The following is a 17,998-nucleotide window of genomic DNA, read 5'->3' as shown; positions in this document are numbered from 1 at the left end:
GTGTTTGTTTTATATTTCTTATGATCACTAACACAGACTGTGTATTTTAGGGCTAGGAGAGAGAGAGAGAGAGGACTGAGATAGTGAGTCAGAGAGAGAGAGTCAGAGAGAGGACTGAGATGGTGAGTCAGAGAGAGAGAATGAGAGTCAGAGAGAGGACTGAGATGGTGAGTCAGAGAGAGAGAATGAGAGTCAGAGAGAGGACTGAGATGGTGAGAGAGTCGGAGAGAGAGTGAGAGTCAGAGAGAGGACTGAGACAGTGAGAGAGTCGGAGAGAGAGTGAGAGTCAGAGAGAGGACTGAGATGTTGAGAGAGTCGGAGAGAGTGAGAGTCAGAGAGAGGACTGAGATGGTGTGAGAGTCGGAGAGAGAGTGAGAGTCAGAGAGAGGACTGAGACAGTGAGAGAGTCGGAGAGAGAGTGAGAGTCAGAGAGAGGACTGAGATGTTGAGAGAGTCGGAGAGAGAGTGAGAGTCAGAGAGAGGACTGAGATGGTGAGAGAGTCGGAGAGAGAGTGAGAGTCAGAGAGAGGACTGAGATGGTGAGAGAGTCGGAGAGAGAGAATGAGAGTCAGAGAGAGGACTGAGATGGTGAGAGAGTCGGAGGGAGAGAATGAGAGTCAGAGAGAGGACTGAGACGGTGAGAGAGTCGGAGAGAGAGTGAGAGTCAGAGAGAGGACTGAGACAGTGAGAGAGGGGTCACCCCTCAGATTAGCTCCTCCTGTAATAAGATTGTCTCTCTCTCTCTCTCTCTCTCTCTCTGTCAAACACATCATTCCACCTCTCACTTTGATCTCCCAACCCAACAACAATTTGCATTTATATGGAGACTTTACCTTCGAAAAATGCCCCAGGGCGTTTCACAGGAATAATCAAAGCAATGGACCCTGAGCCGAAGAAGGAGATATTGGATGGGGTGACCAAAACTTGGCCAAAGGCAGGTTTTAAGGAGGAGAGAGGTAGAGAGGAGGAGAAGTTTAGGGAGGGAATTCCAGAGTTTAGGGCTGAAATGGCTGAAGGCACGGCCGCCAATGGTGGGGTGAAGGGAGTGGGGGATGGACCAGAGGCCAGAGTCAGAGTAGTGGACAGTCCAGGGTGTGGGTGGTTGGAGGAGATTACAGAGATTGAGAGGCGTGAAGTTATGAAGGGATTTAAACACTGGGATAAGAATTTTAAATTGGAGGTGTTGGGGGAGGAGCAGCCAGTCTCACCCTCACTCTGTCTCACCCTCACTTTATCTCACCCTCACTCTATCTCCCTCTCTTCAATTCTCTGCCCAGGTTTCTCCAATCTCTCGCTTGGGGATCAGATGAGTTTACTGCAGTGTGCCTGGATGGAAATCCTGATACTGGGCATTGTGTATCGCTCTCTGCCTTATGAGGAGGAGCTGGTCTACGCTGAGGATTACATCATGGACGAGGAGCACTCCCGCCTGACTGGGCTGCTCGATCTCTCCTCTGCCATCCTGCAGCTGGTTCGCAAATACAAGAAGCTGAGAGTGGAAAAGGAGGAGTTTGTGACCCTTAAGGCGATAGCCCTTGCCAACTCAGGTATGCTGCCTGCGAGAGGGCACCTCAGAGTTGGGCAGCCTCTACGTCTAAAGGAGTGTGGCATTAATACAGTGCTGACATCAATCAGGAGGCACGCGGGCCATTAGTGAAACTCATTGATATTTCAGGAACATTACTGATGCCCACAGACCCAGCGCTGGCCCTGATAACTGAAACAATTGATGGTGTGACAGCCAGAATCCATCCACCTACCACCCACCACACTCCCCCTGATTATTTTATCGTCCTTTCTGCTTAAAGTAGCGGGGTAATTTGCCAGCATTGACTCTCAGGCAGGTCGTGTGGAATCTCCTCTCGGGCCACTCCTCTCACCGGCTGTTTCACAATCAGCGCTACATCAGAATGGTCAGGAGCGCGGAACACCCAGCAGGCCCAACAAGATCCATCGCTCAGCCCCACCCACCCACCCACTGAACCCCACCCACTGAATCCCACCCACCCACCCACCCACTGAACCCCACCCACCCACCCACTGAACCCCACCCACTGAACCCCACCCACTGAACCCCACCCACTGAATCCCACCCACCCACCCACCCACTGAACCCCACCCACCCACCCACTGAACCCCACCCACTGAACCCCACCCACTGAACCCCACCCACCCACCCACCCACTGAACCCCACCCACTGAACCCCACCCACCCACTGAACCCCACCCACTGAACCCCACCCACCCACTGAACCCCACCCACTGAACCCCACCCACTGAACCCCACCCACTGAATCCCACCCACTGAATCCCACCCACCCACCCACCCACTGAACCCCACCCACTGAACCCCACCCACTGAACCCCACCCACTGAATCCCACCCACCCACCCACCCACTGAACCCCACCCACTGAACCCCACCCACTGAACCCCACCCACTGAACCCCACCCACTGAATCCCACCCACCCACCCACCCACTGAACCCAACCCACTGAACCCCACCCACTGAACCCCACCCACTGAACCCCACCCACTGAACCCCACCCACTGAATCCCACCCACCCACCCACCCACTGAACCCCACCCACCCACCCACTGAACCCCACCCACTGAACCCCACCCACTGAACCCCACCCACTGAATCCCACCCACTGAACCCCACCCACTGAATCCCACCCACTGAACCCCACCCACTGAATCCCACCCACTGAACCCCACCCACTGAACCCCACCCACCCACTGTATCCCTCAATCCCACCTTCATCCCTGACAGATTGAACCCGTCACTCTTGTCTGGTTGAATTGACGCCTGTACCTCTGGTCTGTACCACTCACTATCACACTGATTGATGCCTGTACCTCTGGTCTGTACCACTCACTATCACACTGATTGATGCCTGTACCTCTGGTCTGTACCACTCACTATCACACTGATTGATGCCTGTACCTCTGCTCTGTATCACTCACTATCTCACTGATTGATGCCTGTACCTCTGGTCTGTATCACTCACTATCTCACTGATTGATGCCTGTACCTCTGGTCTGTATCACTCACTATCTCACTGATTGATGCCTGTACCTCTGGTCTGTATCACTCACTATCGCACTGATTGATGCCTGTACCTCTGGTCTGTATCACTCACTATCTCACTGATTGATGCCTGTACCTCTGGTCTGTACCACTCACTATCGCACTGATTGATGCCTGTACCTCTGGTCTGTATCACTCACTATCTCACTGATTGATGCCTGTACCTCTGGTCTGTACCACTCACTATCGCACTGATTGATGCCTGTACCTCTGGTCTGTATCACTCACTATCTCACTGATTGATGCCTGTACCTCTGGTCTGTATCACTCACTATCGCACTGATTGATGCCTGTACCTCTGGTCTGTACCACTCACTATCTCACTGATTGATGCCTGTACCTCTGGTCTGTATCACTCACTATCGCACTGATTGACGCCTGTACTTCTGTGCCTATTCTCTATGTACGCTCTCAGTTAATGTCCATGGACATTACCTACAGGTGCTGGGGGTTGAGTGTGTGGTTCATCACAAGCAGGAGCACTGACTAAACATCAGATAGTAGTGGGCCTTATTGACAGGCCGTGTCCCACCAATCAATGCTCCCCGCCCTTCGTTACATTGTGGATTGAAAGCAGTGATTAGATTTGCTTATTTGCGGAAGGTAAGTGAGTGAGGGACTGAGAGACTGAAGGAACTCTCCAATACAATCACTCCCTCCAGAGTCTTGAGCCTGCTGGCTGGGAACGTTCCTTCCATTGATATTGTGGTGAGGAGTTTATCAATATGGTTGATGGAGCCCCTGAAATATTGGCGTCTGATTGCTTCCTTCAAACTTGTCGTTCCCTTTCCCTCTGATTCCAGCCACTCATTCTGTACTGTGATGGAGAGGCAGCAATTTAATTGGGACAGGCGGAGGGAGAAATAAACAGCGGATTGGTGAGGACGGAGAGGGGGCACCATGTGTCGATGCCCCTCCTCACTGGTGCAAGAGGTGCTGATCTACCCTCCCCCTGTGCCATGGTAACGCTCCCTCGCATTTACTTCTGCTAGAAAGGGAAGAGGTTACGATGGAGGTGGGGCAATCCCAGTATGCACTGTGATGGTGAAAGTCCTCTATTGAAACAATTGCACCATTATCTTTAATCGGGGCCTGCATTGTAAATCAGCTCATCAGGGATAAACAAGGCCATTTGGCCCAACTTACTAATCCCTCCAGAAAGACTGAAAACTCCCCACAATTGCACCATTTAATTGACCCCTCAAATCCCTCTATAAAACCCCTCATATCCCTCCATAAAACCCCTCATATCCCTCCATAAAACCCCTCATATCCCTCCATAAAACCCCTCATATCCCTCCATAAAACCCCTCATATCCCCCTATAAAACCCCTCATATCCCTCCATACAGTCCCCTCATATCCCTCTATAAAACCCCTCATATCCCCCTATAAAACCCCTCATATCCCTCTATAAAACCCCTCAAATCCCTCTATAAAATCCCTCATATCCCTCTATAAAACCCCTCATATCCCTCTATAAAACCCCTCATATCCCTCCATAAAACCCCTCATATCCCTCCATAAAACCCCTCATATCCCTCCATAAAACCCCTCATATCCCTCCATAAAACCCCTCATATCCCTCCATAAAACCCCTCATATCCCTCCATAAAACCCCTCATATCCCTCCATAAAACCCCTCATATCCCTCTATAAAACCCCTCATATCCCTCCATACAGTCCCCTCATATCCCTCTATAAAACCCCTCATATCCCCCTATAAAACCCCTCATATCCCCCTATAAAACCCCTCATATCCCCCTATAAAACCCCTCATATCCCCCTATAAAACCCCTCATATCCCCCTATAAAGCCCCTCATATCCCTCTATAAAACCCCTCATATCCCCCTATAAAGCCCCTCATATCCCTCTATAAAACCCCTCATATCCCTCTATAAAACCCCTCATATCCCTCCATACAGTCCCCTCATATCCCTCTATAAAACCCCTCATATCCCCCTATAAAACCCCTCATATCCCCCTATAAAACCCCTCATATCCCCCTATAAAACCCCTCATATCCCCCTATAAAACCCCTCATATCCCCCTATAAAACCCCTCATATCCCCCTATAAAACCCCTCATATCCCCCTATAAAGCCCCTCATATCCCTCTATAAAACCCCTCATATCCCTCTATAAAACCCCTCATATCCCTCTATAAAACCCCTCATATCCCCCTATAAAACCCCTCATATCCCCCTATAAAACCCCTCATATCCCCCTATAAAGCCCCTCATATCCCTCTATAAAACCCCTCATATCCCTCTATAAAGCCCCTCATATCCCTCTATAAAACCCCTCATATCCCCCTATAAAGCCCCTCATATCCCTCTATAAAACCCCTCATATCCCTCTATAAAGCCCCTCATATCCCTCTATAAAACCCCTCATATCCCCCTATAAAGCCCCTCATATCCCTCTATAAAACCCCTCATATCCCTCTATAAAACCCCTCATATCCCTCTATAAAACCCCTCATATCCCTCTATAAAACCCCTCATATCCCTCTATAAAACCCCTCATATCCCTCTATAAAACCCCTCATATCCCCCTATAAAGCCCCTCATATCCCTCTATACAGTCCCCTCATATCCCTCTATAAAACCCCTCATATCCCCCTATAAAACCCCTCATATCCCTCTATAAAACCCCTCATATCCCTCTATAAAACCCCTCATATCCCCCTATAAAGCCCCTCATATCCCCCTATAAAACCCCTCATATCCCCCTATAAAACCCCTCATATCCCCCTATAAAACCCCTCATATCCCTCTATAAAACCCCTCATATCCCCCTATAAAACCCCTCATATCCCTCTATAAAACCCCTCATATCCCCCTATAAAACCCCTCATATCCCTCTATAAAACCCCTCATATCCCTCTATAAAACCCCTCATATCCCCCTATAAAACCCCTCATATCCCTCTATAAAACCCCTCATATCCCCCTATAAAGCCCCTCATATCCCCCTATAAAACCCCTCATATCCCTCTATAAAACCCCTCATATCCCTCTATAAAACCCCTCATATCCCCCTATAAAACCCCTCATATCCCTCTATAAAACCCCTCATATCCCCCTATAAAGCCCCTCATATCCCCCTATAAAACCCCTCATATCCCTCTATAAAACCCCTCATATCCCTCTATAAAACCCCTCATATCCCCCTATAAAACCCCTCATATCCCCCTATAAAACCCCTCATATCCCCCTATAAAACCCCTCATATCCCCCTATAAAGCCCCTCATATCCCTCTATAAAACCCCTCATATCCCTCTATAAAACCCCTCATATCCCCCTATAAAGCCCCTCATATCCCTCTATACACTCCCCTCATATCCCTCTATAAAACCCCTCATATCCCTCTATAAAACCCCTCATATCCCCCTATAAAACCCCTCATATCCCTCTATAAAACCCCTCATATCCCCCTATAAAACCCCTCATATCCCCCTATAAAACCCCTCATATCCCCCTATAAAGCCCCTCATATCCCTCTATAAAACCCCTCATATCCCTCTATAAAACCCCTCATATCCCCCTATAAAGCCCCTCATATCCCTCTATACACTCCCCTCATATCCCTCTATAAAACCCCTCATATCCCTCTATAAAACCCCTCATATCCCCCTATAAAACCCCTCATATCCCTCTATAAAACCCCTCATATCCCTCTATACACTCCCCTCATATCCCTCTATAAAACCCCTCATATCCCTCTATAAAACCCCTCATATCCCCCTATAAAACCCCTCATATCCCTCTATAAAACCCCTCATATCCCCCTATAAAACCCCTCATATCCCTCTATACACTCCCCTCATATCCCTCTATAAAACCCCTCATATCCCTCTATAAAACCCCTCATATCCCCCTATAAAGCCCCTCATATCCCCCTATAAAACCCCTCATATCCCCCTATAAAACCCCTCATATCCCCCTATAAAACCCCTCATATCCCTCTATAAAACCCCTCATATCCCCCTATAAAACCCCTCATATCCCCCTATAAAACCCCTCATATCCCTCTATAAAACCCCTCATATCCCTCTATACACTCCCCTCATATCCCTCATAGCAGTGGTCCCAGCACCGACCCCTGGGGAACACCACTGTACACCTCCCTCCAGTCCAAAAAACAACCGGTCACCACTACTCTCTGTTTCCTGTCCCTTAGCCAATTCTGTATCCATGCTGCCCCTTTTATTCCATGGGCTTCATTCTTGATGATCAGCCTATTATGCGGCACTTAATCAAACGCCTAATCGGCCCCACCCCTCCTCTTACTCCCCGTTTATTGTTTACATGCCTGTGGAAGACTTTTGGATTCCCTTTTATGTTGGCCGCCAGTCTATTCTCTCACTCTCTCTTTGCCCCTCTTATTTCCTTTTTCATTTCCCCTCTGAACTTTCTATATTTAGCCTGGTTCTCACTTGTGTTATCAACCTGACATCTGTCATATGCCCCTTTCTTTTGTCATCCAGGGAGCTCTGGCTTTAGTTGCCCTCCTTTCCCCCGCGTGGGAATGTACCCAGACTGTACCCGAACCATCTCCTCTTTAAAGGCCGCCCATTGTTCAATTACAGTTTTACCTGCCAATCTTTGATTCCAATTTACCCGGGCCAGATCTGTTCTCAACCACTGAAATTGACCCTCCTCCAATTGAGTATTTTTACTCTAGATTGCTCCATGTCCTTTTCCATAACTAATCTAAACCTTATGATACTATGATCGCTGTTCCCTAAATATTCCCCCACTGACACTTGCTCCACTTGACCCACCTCATTCCCCAGAACCAGATCCAGCAATGCCTCCTTCCTCATTGGGCCGGAAATGTACTGGTCAAGAAAGTTCTCCTGAGCACACTTCAAAAATTCCTCCCCCTCTTTGCCCTTTACACTATTACTATCCCAGTCTATATTAGGATAGTTGAAGTCCCCCATTATCACTACTCTATAGTTCTTGCACCTCTCTGTAATTTCCCTGCAAATTTGCTCCTCTATCTCCTTCCCACTGGTTGGTGGCCTGTAGAATACACCCAGTAGTGTAATGGCACCTCGATTGTTTCTTAACTCTAACCAAATAGATTCTGTCCTTGACCCCTCCAGGACATCCTCTCTCTCCAGCACTGCAATATTCTCTTTAATCAATACTGCCACCCCTCCTCCTCCTTTCCTTCCCTATCTTTCCTGAACACCTTGTATCCAGGAATATTTAGTCTCCAATCCTGCCCTTTTTTGACCCAGGTCTCCGTTATCACCATGACATCATATTCCCATGTGACTATTTGCAGCTCACCAACCTTGTTTACCACACTTTGTGTGTTTACACACATGCACTGCAAACCTGTCTTAGACTTTCCTGTACTCTCTCTTAGTCTGATCCCACCTAATACTGTACTATTTCTTGCTCTAGTACAGTCTGTGTCTCCCAATCCTTTGTGCCCCTTGTTTCTCCTTTCCAATGCTACATCCTAGTGCCCATCCCCCTCCGCCCCCCCACAACACTAGTGAACCTCCCCGCGAGGACATTGGTCCCGGCCCTGTTGAGGTGCAACCTGTCCGGCCTGTACAGGTCCCACCTCCCCCAGAATCGGTCCCAATGCCCCCAGAATCTAAAGCCCTCCCTCCTGCACCATCTCTCCAGCCACGCATTCATCTGCTCTATCCTCCTATTTCCATACTCACTAGCGTGTGGCACTGGGAGTAATCCGGAGATTACTACCCTTGAGGTCCTGCTTCTTAATCTCTTTCCCAACTCCTTAAACTCTGCCTGCAGGACCTCACCCCTCTTTCTACCTATGTCATTGGTACCGATATAGACCACGACCTCTGGCTGTTCACCCTCCCCCTCCAGAATGTCCTGCAGCCGCTCAGTGACATCCTTGACCCTGGCACCAGGGAGGCAACATACCATCCTGGAGTCACATCTGTAGAAATGCCTGTCTGTTCCCCTAACTATAGAATTCCCTATCAGTATCACTCTCCTGACCATTCTCCCCCCCTCTCCCCGCTGTACAGCTGAGCCTCCCATGGTGCTCTGATCTTGGCTCTGGCTGCACTCCCCAGGGGAACCCTCTCCCTCACTAGAATACTGGTTAGAGACTGAGATGCCCTCAGGGGACTCCTGCACTACCTGCCTGGTCCTCCTTGTCTGTCTGGCGGTCACCCAGTCCCTCTCTGCCTGCACTTTCTTAAACTGTTGGGTGACCACCTCCTGAAACGTGCTATCCACGTAGATCTCAGCCTCACAGATGCACTGCAGTGACGCCAGCTGCTGCTCAAGGTTAATAAAGCCATAAAAAAAAGCAAATCAAGCACTGGGGTTCATTTCTAGAGGGATAGAATTGAAAAGCAGGGAAGTTATGTTAAACTTGTATAGAACCTTGGTTAGACCACACTTGGAGCACTGTGAACAGTTCTGGTCTCCATATTATAAAAAGGATATAGAGGCACTGGAGAAGGTGCAAAAAAGATTTACTAGGATGATACCAGAACTGAGAGGTGATACCTATCAGGAAAGATTGAACAGGCTGGGGCTCTTTTCTCTCGAAAAGAGAAGACTGAGGGGTGACCTGATAGAGGTCTTTAAGATTATGAAAGGGTTTGATAGGGTAGATGTAGAGAAGATGTTTTCACTTGTGGGGGAGACCAGAACTAGAGACCATAAATATAAGATAGTCACTAATAAATCCAATAGGGAATTCAGGAGAAACTTCTTTACCCAGAGAGTGGTGAGAATGTGGAACTCACTCCCACAAGGAGTGGTTGAGGTGAATAGTGTAGATGGATTTAAGGGGAAGCTCGATAAACACATGAGGGAGAAAGGAATAGAAGGATATGCTGATAGGGTGAGATAGAGTAGGGAGGGAGGAGGCTCGTGTGGAGCATAAACACCGGGATAGACCAGTTGGGCCGAATGGCCTGTTTCTGTGCTGTACGTTGTATGTAATCCTGTGATCAGCATAGGCAGTGGGCTTTCTGCCTGTTTCGGGGGGGCGACCCCTGCTTATGAACCAGGACATCGGGACCTGTCGTATTGATCCCTTCTGTGTGGGCAAGAGTTGGGGAACGTTGAGTTTTACCTCTAACCAGTGCTGTGTGTTTCCGGCAGATTCGATGCACACGGAGGATGTGTGCGCTGTGCAGAGGCTCCAGGACGTACTGCATGAGGCGCTCCAGGAATATGAAGCAAGTCAGCACCAGGAGGACCCACGCCGAGCTGGCAAACTCCTGATGAGCCTCCCCCTCCTGAGGCAGACTGCCAGCAAGGCCGTCCAACACTTCTTCACCATCAAACTGGAGGGCAAGGTCCCCATGCACAAACTCTTCCTGGAAATGCTGGAGGCCAAGATCTGACAACCAAGAGGAGGAAGAGGAGGAGGAGGAGAAGGAAGACGAAAACAGAATTTGAATTTCCTCATCACTTATTTAACATTAAATCAATTAACCACTTGCCAAGTTGGATAATTTTTGAATACATATCTATAAATATATATAAAATAGACATCAGGAATGTGATATCCCGTGAATCCATAGAAAGGACATTCCGGAACCTTCACTGAGGACTGAGTTCACAATCGGCCTGCACGTCCGAGCTCTCCACGTCCCGTGTACACAAGTCCGAGCTCTCCACGTCCCGTGTACACAAGTCCGAGCTCTCCACGTCCCGTGTACACAAGTCCGAGCTCTCCACGTCCCGTGTACACAAGTCCGAGCTCTCCACGTCCCGTGTACACAAGTCCGAGCTCTCCACGTCCCGTGTACACAAGTCCGAGCTCCCCACGTCCCGTGTACACAAGTCCGAGCTCTCCACGTCCCGTGTACACAAGTCCGAGCTCTCCACGTCCCGTGTACACAAGTCCGAGCTCTCCACGTCCCGTGTACACAAGTCCGAGCTCTCCACGTCCCGTGTACACAAGTCCGAGCTCTCCACGTCCCGTGTACACAAGTCCGAGCTCCCCACGTCCCGTGTACACAAGTCCGAGCTCTCCACGTCCCGTGTACACAAGTCCAAGCTCCCCACGTCCCGTGTACACAAGTCCGAGCTCTCCACGTCCCGTGTACACAAGTCCGAGCTCCCCACGTCCCGTGTACACAAGTCCGAGCTCTCCACGTCCCGTGTACACAAGTCCGAGCTCCCCACGTCCCGTGTACACAAGTCCGAGCTCTCCACGACCCGTGTACACAAGTCCGAGCTCCCCACGTCCCGTGTACACAAGTCTGAGCTCTCCACGACCCGTGTACACAAGTCCGAGCTCCCCACGTCCCGTGTACACAAGTCCGAGCTCTCCACGACCCGTGTACACAAGTCCGAGCTCCCCACGTCCCGTGTACACAAGTCCGAGCTCTCCACGACCCGTGTACACAAGTCCGAGCTCTCCACGTCCCGTGTACACAAGTCCGAGCTCTCCACGTCCCGTGTACACAAGTCCGAGCTCTCCACGTCCCGTGTACACAAGTCCGAGCTCTCCACGTCCCGTGTACACAAGTCCGAGCTCCCCACGTCCCGTGTACACAAGTCCGAGCTCTCCACGTCCCGTGTACACAAGTCCGAGCTCTCCACGTCCCGTGTACACAAGTCCGAGCTCCCCACGTCCCGTGTACACAAGTCCGAGCTCTCCACGACCCGTGTACACAAGTCCGAGCTCCCCACGTCCCGTGTACACAAGTCCGAGCTCTCCACGACCCGTGTACACAAGTCCGAGCTCTCCACGTCCCGTGTACACAAGTCCGAGCTCTCCACGTCCCGTGTACACAAGTGCGAGCTCTCCACGTCCCGTGTACACAAGTCCGAGCTCTCCACGTCCCGTGTACACAAGTCCGAGCTCTCCACGTCCCGTGTACACAAGTGCGAGCTCTCCACGTCCCGTGAAAGTGTTGGAGTCATGGTGCTGCCAATCTAGGGCCGCCCTATAGCGGGGGCTGAAGACAAACCCCACACAAAGGGGCCACATTGTCCCTGGTGGCCGACTGGAGACTTACAGAACCCCAAAATATTGCAGTGACTGAGGGGGACATGCAAGGTGCGAAGATCGCTGACCCCTGACTCTTCGTTCCGTAACTGGAGATAGTTTGAAGCTGCTGACTGAGAAAGGTTAATGGGGGTTCAGTGGGAGGTTAAACTGCTGACACATTCCATCCAGATCCCACCTCAAACTCACCTCCCATTGAAAGCAAAGGTGAACATAACATGACAGGGGGTTGGAGGGTATGGGTGAGTGGGAGAGAGAGGGGGAGAAGGAGAGGGAGTGGGTGAGAGTGCGAGACGGAGGGGGAGCAGAAGTGAACACTAGGAGGGGGAAGGGGGTAATGAGAGAAGAGAGGGAGTAGGGACAGGGAGTGGGAGTGAGGAAGGAGCTGGAGGAGGAGAGAGTGGGCATGAGAGGGAGCTGGGTGAGAGAGTGGGAAAGAGAGAAGGAGCAGGGAGAGGGACTGGAGACGGAGTGGGATTGGGAGAATGAGAGGGGAGAGGGAGAGGGAGTGGGAGTGGGATTGGGAGAGGGAGTGGGGGAGGGAGTGGGAGGAGGAGTAGCTATGGGTTCAGGCAGGGTGAGTGAGTTGGGATTGGAGAGAGTGATCCCGCAGGTAATTAATGGCTGGATGAAGAATTCAGGTGGGAGGGAGGACAGGCTGGAGCCTGGTGATGTGGAGGAAGAGGTGATTGTCCCAGGGGATGAAGGATACAATGGAGTCTGAAGTTTCTGTTTACCTGCTGTGCTCAGTTTATAATTCTCAATGGCGGCAAATTTAATAAAATAAGAATCTTTAGAAACAAGAAAATGTCATCGGACCAATCCAACTTAACCCCGCCCACCTCTCCCCGCATTCCCCAATCCCTCCCGCCTCCTCCCACCTCTCCCCACCTCCCCCAATCCCACCCGCCCCGCCTCGCCCACCTCTCCCCACCTCCTCCAATCCCTCCCGCCCGCTCGCCCACCTCTCCCCACCTCCTCCAATCCCTCCCGCCTCCTCCCCACCTCTCCCCACCTCCCACAATCCCTCCCGCCCGCTCGCCCACCTCTCCCTGCGTTCCCCAATCCCTCCCGCCTCCTCCCCACCTCTCCCCACCTCCCCAATCCCACCCGCCCGCTTGCCCACCTCTCCCCACCTCCTCCAATCCCTCCCGCCTCCTCCCCACCTCTCCCCACCTCCCCCAATCCCACCGACCCACTGAATCCCCATAACCCTCATTCCTTTTACTCTCCAGAAACCCATTCGACATGTTATCTGACCCCAGTTATGTTGCCCCTCTCAATGTCCGTCCTTGGTACCATATTCCATGGCTCCATTCCCATTTTCTCCCTCCTGTTCCTGATGCCCCTTTTGACTGCAGTTCTGGAGGCCTGCTGAGTGCCCTGTAGCCCTGTGCTATATGCCTCCTGTTCCTGTGTTGGTCACCTCGTTCTGAGGGTCTGCTAGTTTGGAGTGACGACTCAGTCTGTGAGGGCTGTGAATCAATGACTGGAGGACTGTACAGATCCTGATGTGTAAATCACACTCACACACACCTTCCTCTCTCAGTCTGTGCTGTGTGTACAACATTCTGTAAATATCATCAATAACTCATCACAGATTGTACAATCAGACCATCAATCTAGACAACAATAAAAGACAAAATCTCTGTCTCCGAAGCTCGATTGTATCATATTTACCGACGATACGCATCAGTACAGTAACACACTACACACGGTTCAGTATATACAGCTCTCTCCCTGTGTAACACACGGTTCAGTATATACAGCTCTCTCCCTGTGTAACACACTGTTCAGTATATACAGCTTTCTCCCTGTGTAACACTCTGTTCAGTATATACAGCTCTCTCCTTGTTTAACACACTGTTCAGTATATACAGCTCTCTCCCTGTGTAACACACTGTTCAGTATATACAGCTCTCTCCCTGTGTAACACACTGTTCAGAAGAGACAGCTCTCCCTGTGTAACACACTGTTCAGTATATACAGCTCTCCCTGTGTAACACACTGTTCAGTATATGCAGCTCTCCCTGTGTAACACACTGTTCAGTATATACAGCTCTCCCTGTGTAACACATTGTTCAGTATATACAGCTCTCCCTGTGTAACACACGGTTCAGTATATGCAGCTCTCCCTGTGTAACACACTGTTCAGTGTATACAGCTCTCTCCCTGTGTAACACACTGTTCAGTATAAACAGCTCTCTCCTGTGTAACACACTGTTCATTATATACAGCTCTCTCCCTGTGTAACACACTGTTCAGTATATACAGCTCTCCCTGTGTAACACACTGTTCAGTATATACAGCTCTCTCCCTGTGTAACACACTGTTCAGTATATACAGCTCTCCCTGTGTAACACACTGTTCAGTATATACAGCTCTCCCTGTGTAACACACTGTTCAGTATATACAGCTCTCTCCCTGTGTAACACACTGTTCAGTATATACAGCTCTCTCCTGTGTAACACACTGTTCAGTATATACAGCTCTCTCCCTGTGTAACACACTGTTCAGTATATACAGCTCTCCCTGTGTAACACACTGTTCAGTATATACAGCTCTCTCCTGTGTAACACACTGTTCAGTATATGCAGCTCTCTCTGTGTAACACACTGTTCAGTATATACAGCTCTCCCTGTGTAACACACTGTTCAGTATATACAGCTCTCCCTGTGTAACACACTGTTCAGTATATACAGCTCTCTCTCTGTGTAACACACTGTTCAGTATATACAGCTCTCCCTGTGTAACACACTGTTCAGTATATACAGCTCTCTCCTGTGTAACACACTGTTCAGTATATACAGCTCTCTCCTGTGTAACACACTGTTCAGTATATACAGCTCTCTCCCTGTGTAACACACTGTTCAGTATATACAGCTCTCCCTGTGTAACACACTGTTCAGTATATACAGCTCTCTCCTGTGTAACACACTGTTCAGTATATACAGCTCTCCCTGTGTAACACACTGTTCAGTATATACAGCTCTCCCTGTGTAACACACTGTTCAGTATATACAGCTCTCTCTGTGTAACACACTGTTCAGTATATACAGCTCTCTCCTGTGTAACACACTGTTCAGTATATACAGCTCTCTCCCTGTGTAACACACTGTTCAGTATATACAGCTCTCCCTGTGTAACACACTGTTCAGTATATACAGCTCTCTCCCTGTGTAACACACTGTTCAGTATATACAGCTCTCCCTGTGTAACACACTGTTCAGTATATACAGCTCTCCCTGTGTAACACACTGTTCAGTATATACAGCTCTCCCTGTGTAACACACTGTTCAGTATATACAGCTCTCTCCCTGTGTAACACACTGTTCAGTATATACAGCTCTCCCTGTGTAACACACTGTTCAGTATATACAGCTCTCCCTGTGTAACACACTGTTCAGTATATACAGCTCTCCCCTGTGTAACACACTGTTCAGTATATACAGCTCTCTCTGTGTAACAGACTGTTCAGTATTTACAGCTCTCTCTGTGTAACACACTGTTCAGTATATACAGCACCCCCTGTGTAACACACTGTTCAGTATATGCAGCTCTCCCTGTGTAACACACTGTTCAGTATATACAGCTCTCCCTGTGTAACACACTGTTCAGTATATACAGCTCTCTCTGTGTAACACACTGTTCAGTATATACAGCTCTCCCTGTGTAACACACTGTTCAGTATATACAGCTCTCCCTGTGTAACACACTGTTCAGTATATACAGCACCCCCTGTGTAACACACTGTTCAGTATATGCAGCTCTCCCTGTGTAACACACTGTTCAGTATATACAGCTCTCTCTGTGTAACACACTGTTCAGTATATACAGCTCTCTCTGTGTAACACACTGTTCAGTATATACAGCTCTCCCCTGTGTAACACACTGTTCAGTATATGCAGCTCTCCCTGTGTAACACACTGTTCAGTATATACAGCTCTCTCTGTGTAACACACTGTTCAGTATATACAGCTCTCCCTGTGTAACACACTGTTCAGTATATACAGCTCTCCCTGTGTAACACACTGTTCAGTGTATACAGCTCTCTCTCTGTGTAACACACTGTTCAGTATATACAGCTCTCTCCCTGTGTAACACACTGTTCAGTATATACAGCTCTCTCCTGTGTAACACACTGTTCAGTATATACAGCTCTCCCTGTGTAACACACTGTTCAGTATATACAGCTCTCTCCCTGTGTTACACACTGTTCAGTATATACAGCTCTCTCCCTGTGTAACACACTGTTCAGTATATACAGCTCTCTCCCTGTGTAACGCACGTTCAGTATATACAGCTCTCTCCCTGTGTAACGCACTGTTCAGTATATACAGCTCTCTCCCTGTGTAACACACTGTTCAGTATATACAGCTCTCTCCCTGTGTTACACACTGTTCAGTATATACAGCTCTCTCTCTGTGTTAACACACTGTTCAGTATATACAGCTCTCCCTGTGTAACACACTGTTCAGTATATACAGCTCTCTCTCTGTGTAACACACTGTTCAGTATATAGCTCTCTCTCCCTGTGTAACACACTGTTCAGTATATACAGCTCTCTCCCTGTGTAACACACGGTTCAGTATATACAGCTCTCTCCCTGTGTAACACACTGTTCAGTATATACAGCTCTCTCTCTGTGTAACACACTGTTCAGTATATACAGCTCTCTCCCTGTGTAACACACTGTTCAGTATATACAGCTCTCTCCCTGTGTAACACACGGTTCAGTATATACAGCTCTCTCTCTGTGTAACACACTGTTCAGTATATACAGCTCTCTCCCTGTGTAACACACTGTTCAGTATATACAGCTCTCTCCCTGTGTAACACACGGTTCAGTATATACAGCTCTCTCTCTGTGTAACACACTGTTCAGTATATACAGCTCTCTCCCTGTGTAACACACTGTTCAGTATATACAGCTCTCTCCCTGTGTAACACACTGTTCAGTATATACAGCTCTCTCCCTGTGTAACGCACGGTTCAGTATATACAGCTCTCTCCCTGTGTAACGCACGGTTCAGTATATACAGCTCTCTCCCTGTGTAACACACTGTTCAGTATATACAGCTCTCTCCCTGTGTTACACACTGTTCAGTATATACAGCTCTCTCTCTGTGTTACACACTGTTCAGTATATACAGCTCTCCCTGTGTAACACACTGTTCAGTATATACAGCTCTCTCCCTGTGTAACGCACGGTTCAGTATATACAGCTCTCTCCCTGTGTAACGCACGGTTCAGTATATACAGCTCTCTCCCTGTGTAACGCACGGTTCAGTATATACAGCTCTCTCCCTGTGTAACGCACTGTTCAGTATATACAGCTCTCTCCCTGTGTAACACACTGTTCAGTATATACAGCTCTCCCTGTGTAACGCACTGTTCAGTATATACAGCTCTCTCCCTGTGTAACGCACTGTTCAGTATATACAGCTCTCTCTCTGTGTAACACACTGTTCAGTATATACAGCTCTCTCTCTGTGTAACACACTGTTCAGTATATACAGCTCTCTCCCTGTGTAACACACTGTTCAGTATATACAGCTCTCCCTGTGTAACACACTGTTCAGTATATACAGCTCTCTCTCTGTGTTACACACTGTTCAGTATATACAGCTCTCTCTCTGTGTAACACACTGTTCAGTATATACAGCTCTCTCCCTGTGTAACACACTGTTCAGTATATACAGCTCTCTCTCTGTGTAACGCACTGTTCAGTATATACAGCTCTCTCCCTGTGTAACACACTGTTCAGTATATACAGCTCTCTCCCTGTGTAACACACTGTTCAGTATATACAGCTCTCTCTCTGTGTTACACACTGTTCAGTATATACAGCTCTCTCTCTGTGTAACACACTGTTCAGTATATACAGCTCTCTCCCTGTGTAACACACTGTTCAGTATATACA

At 48.9% G+C, this 17,998-nt stretch overlaps 1 protein-coding gene across 1 annotated transcript; it reads left to right on the top strand.

The window, feature by feature from the left end:
• The first annotated feature begins 1,300 nt into the window (after window positions 1–1,300).
• On the top strand, window positions 1,301–10,546 carry LOC137311554 (estrogen-related receptor gamma). The gene is made up of 2 exons (XM_067978678.1): window positions 1,301–1,547; window positions 10,215–10,546. Exons 1-2 carry the CDS (start codon window positions 1,307–1,309, stop codon window positions 10,457–10,459), a joined length of 486 nt encoding a protein of 161 aa, XP_067834779.1. The 5' UTR covers window positions 1,301–1,306; the 3' UTR covers window positions 10,460–10,546.
• The last annotated feature ends 7,452 nt before the right edge of the window (window positions 10,547–17,998 follow it).

Source organism: Heptranchias perlo, unplaced genomic scaffold (assembly GCF_035084215.1).
Source record: "Heptranchias perlo isolate sHepPer1 unplaced genomic scaffold, sHepPer1.hap1 HAP1_SCAFFOLD_353, whole genome shotgun sequence".
NCBI classification, from domain to species: domain Eukaryota; kingdom Metazoa; phylum Chordata; class Chondrichthyes; order Hexanchiformes; family Hexanchidae; genus Heptranchias; species Heptranchias perlo.
The sequence above is the reverse complement of the archived record's forward strand: the minus strand, read 5'-3'. Positions and strand labels throughout refer to the sequence as shown.

Coding starts and splice junctions, on each gene's coding strand:
- LOC137311554 (XM_067978678.1), top strand. CDS start 1,307: ATGAGTTTACTGCAGTGTGCCTGGATGGAAATCCTGATACTGGGCATT. Junction 1,548..10,214: donor GATAGCCCTTGCCAACTCAG/GTATGCTGCCTG, acceptor TGTTTCCGGCAG/ATTCGATGCACACGGAGGAT.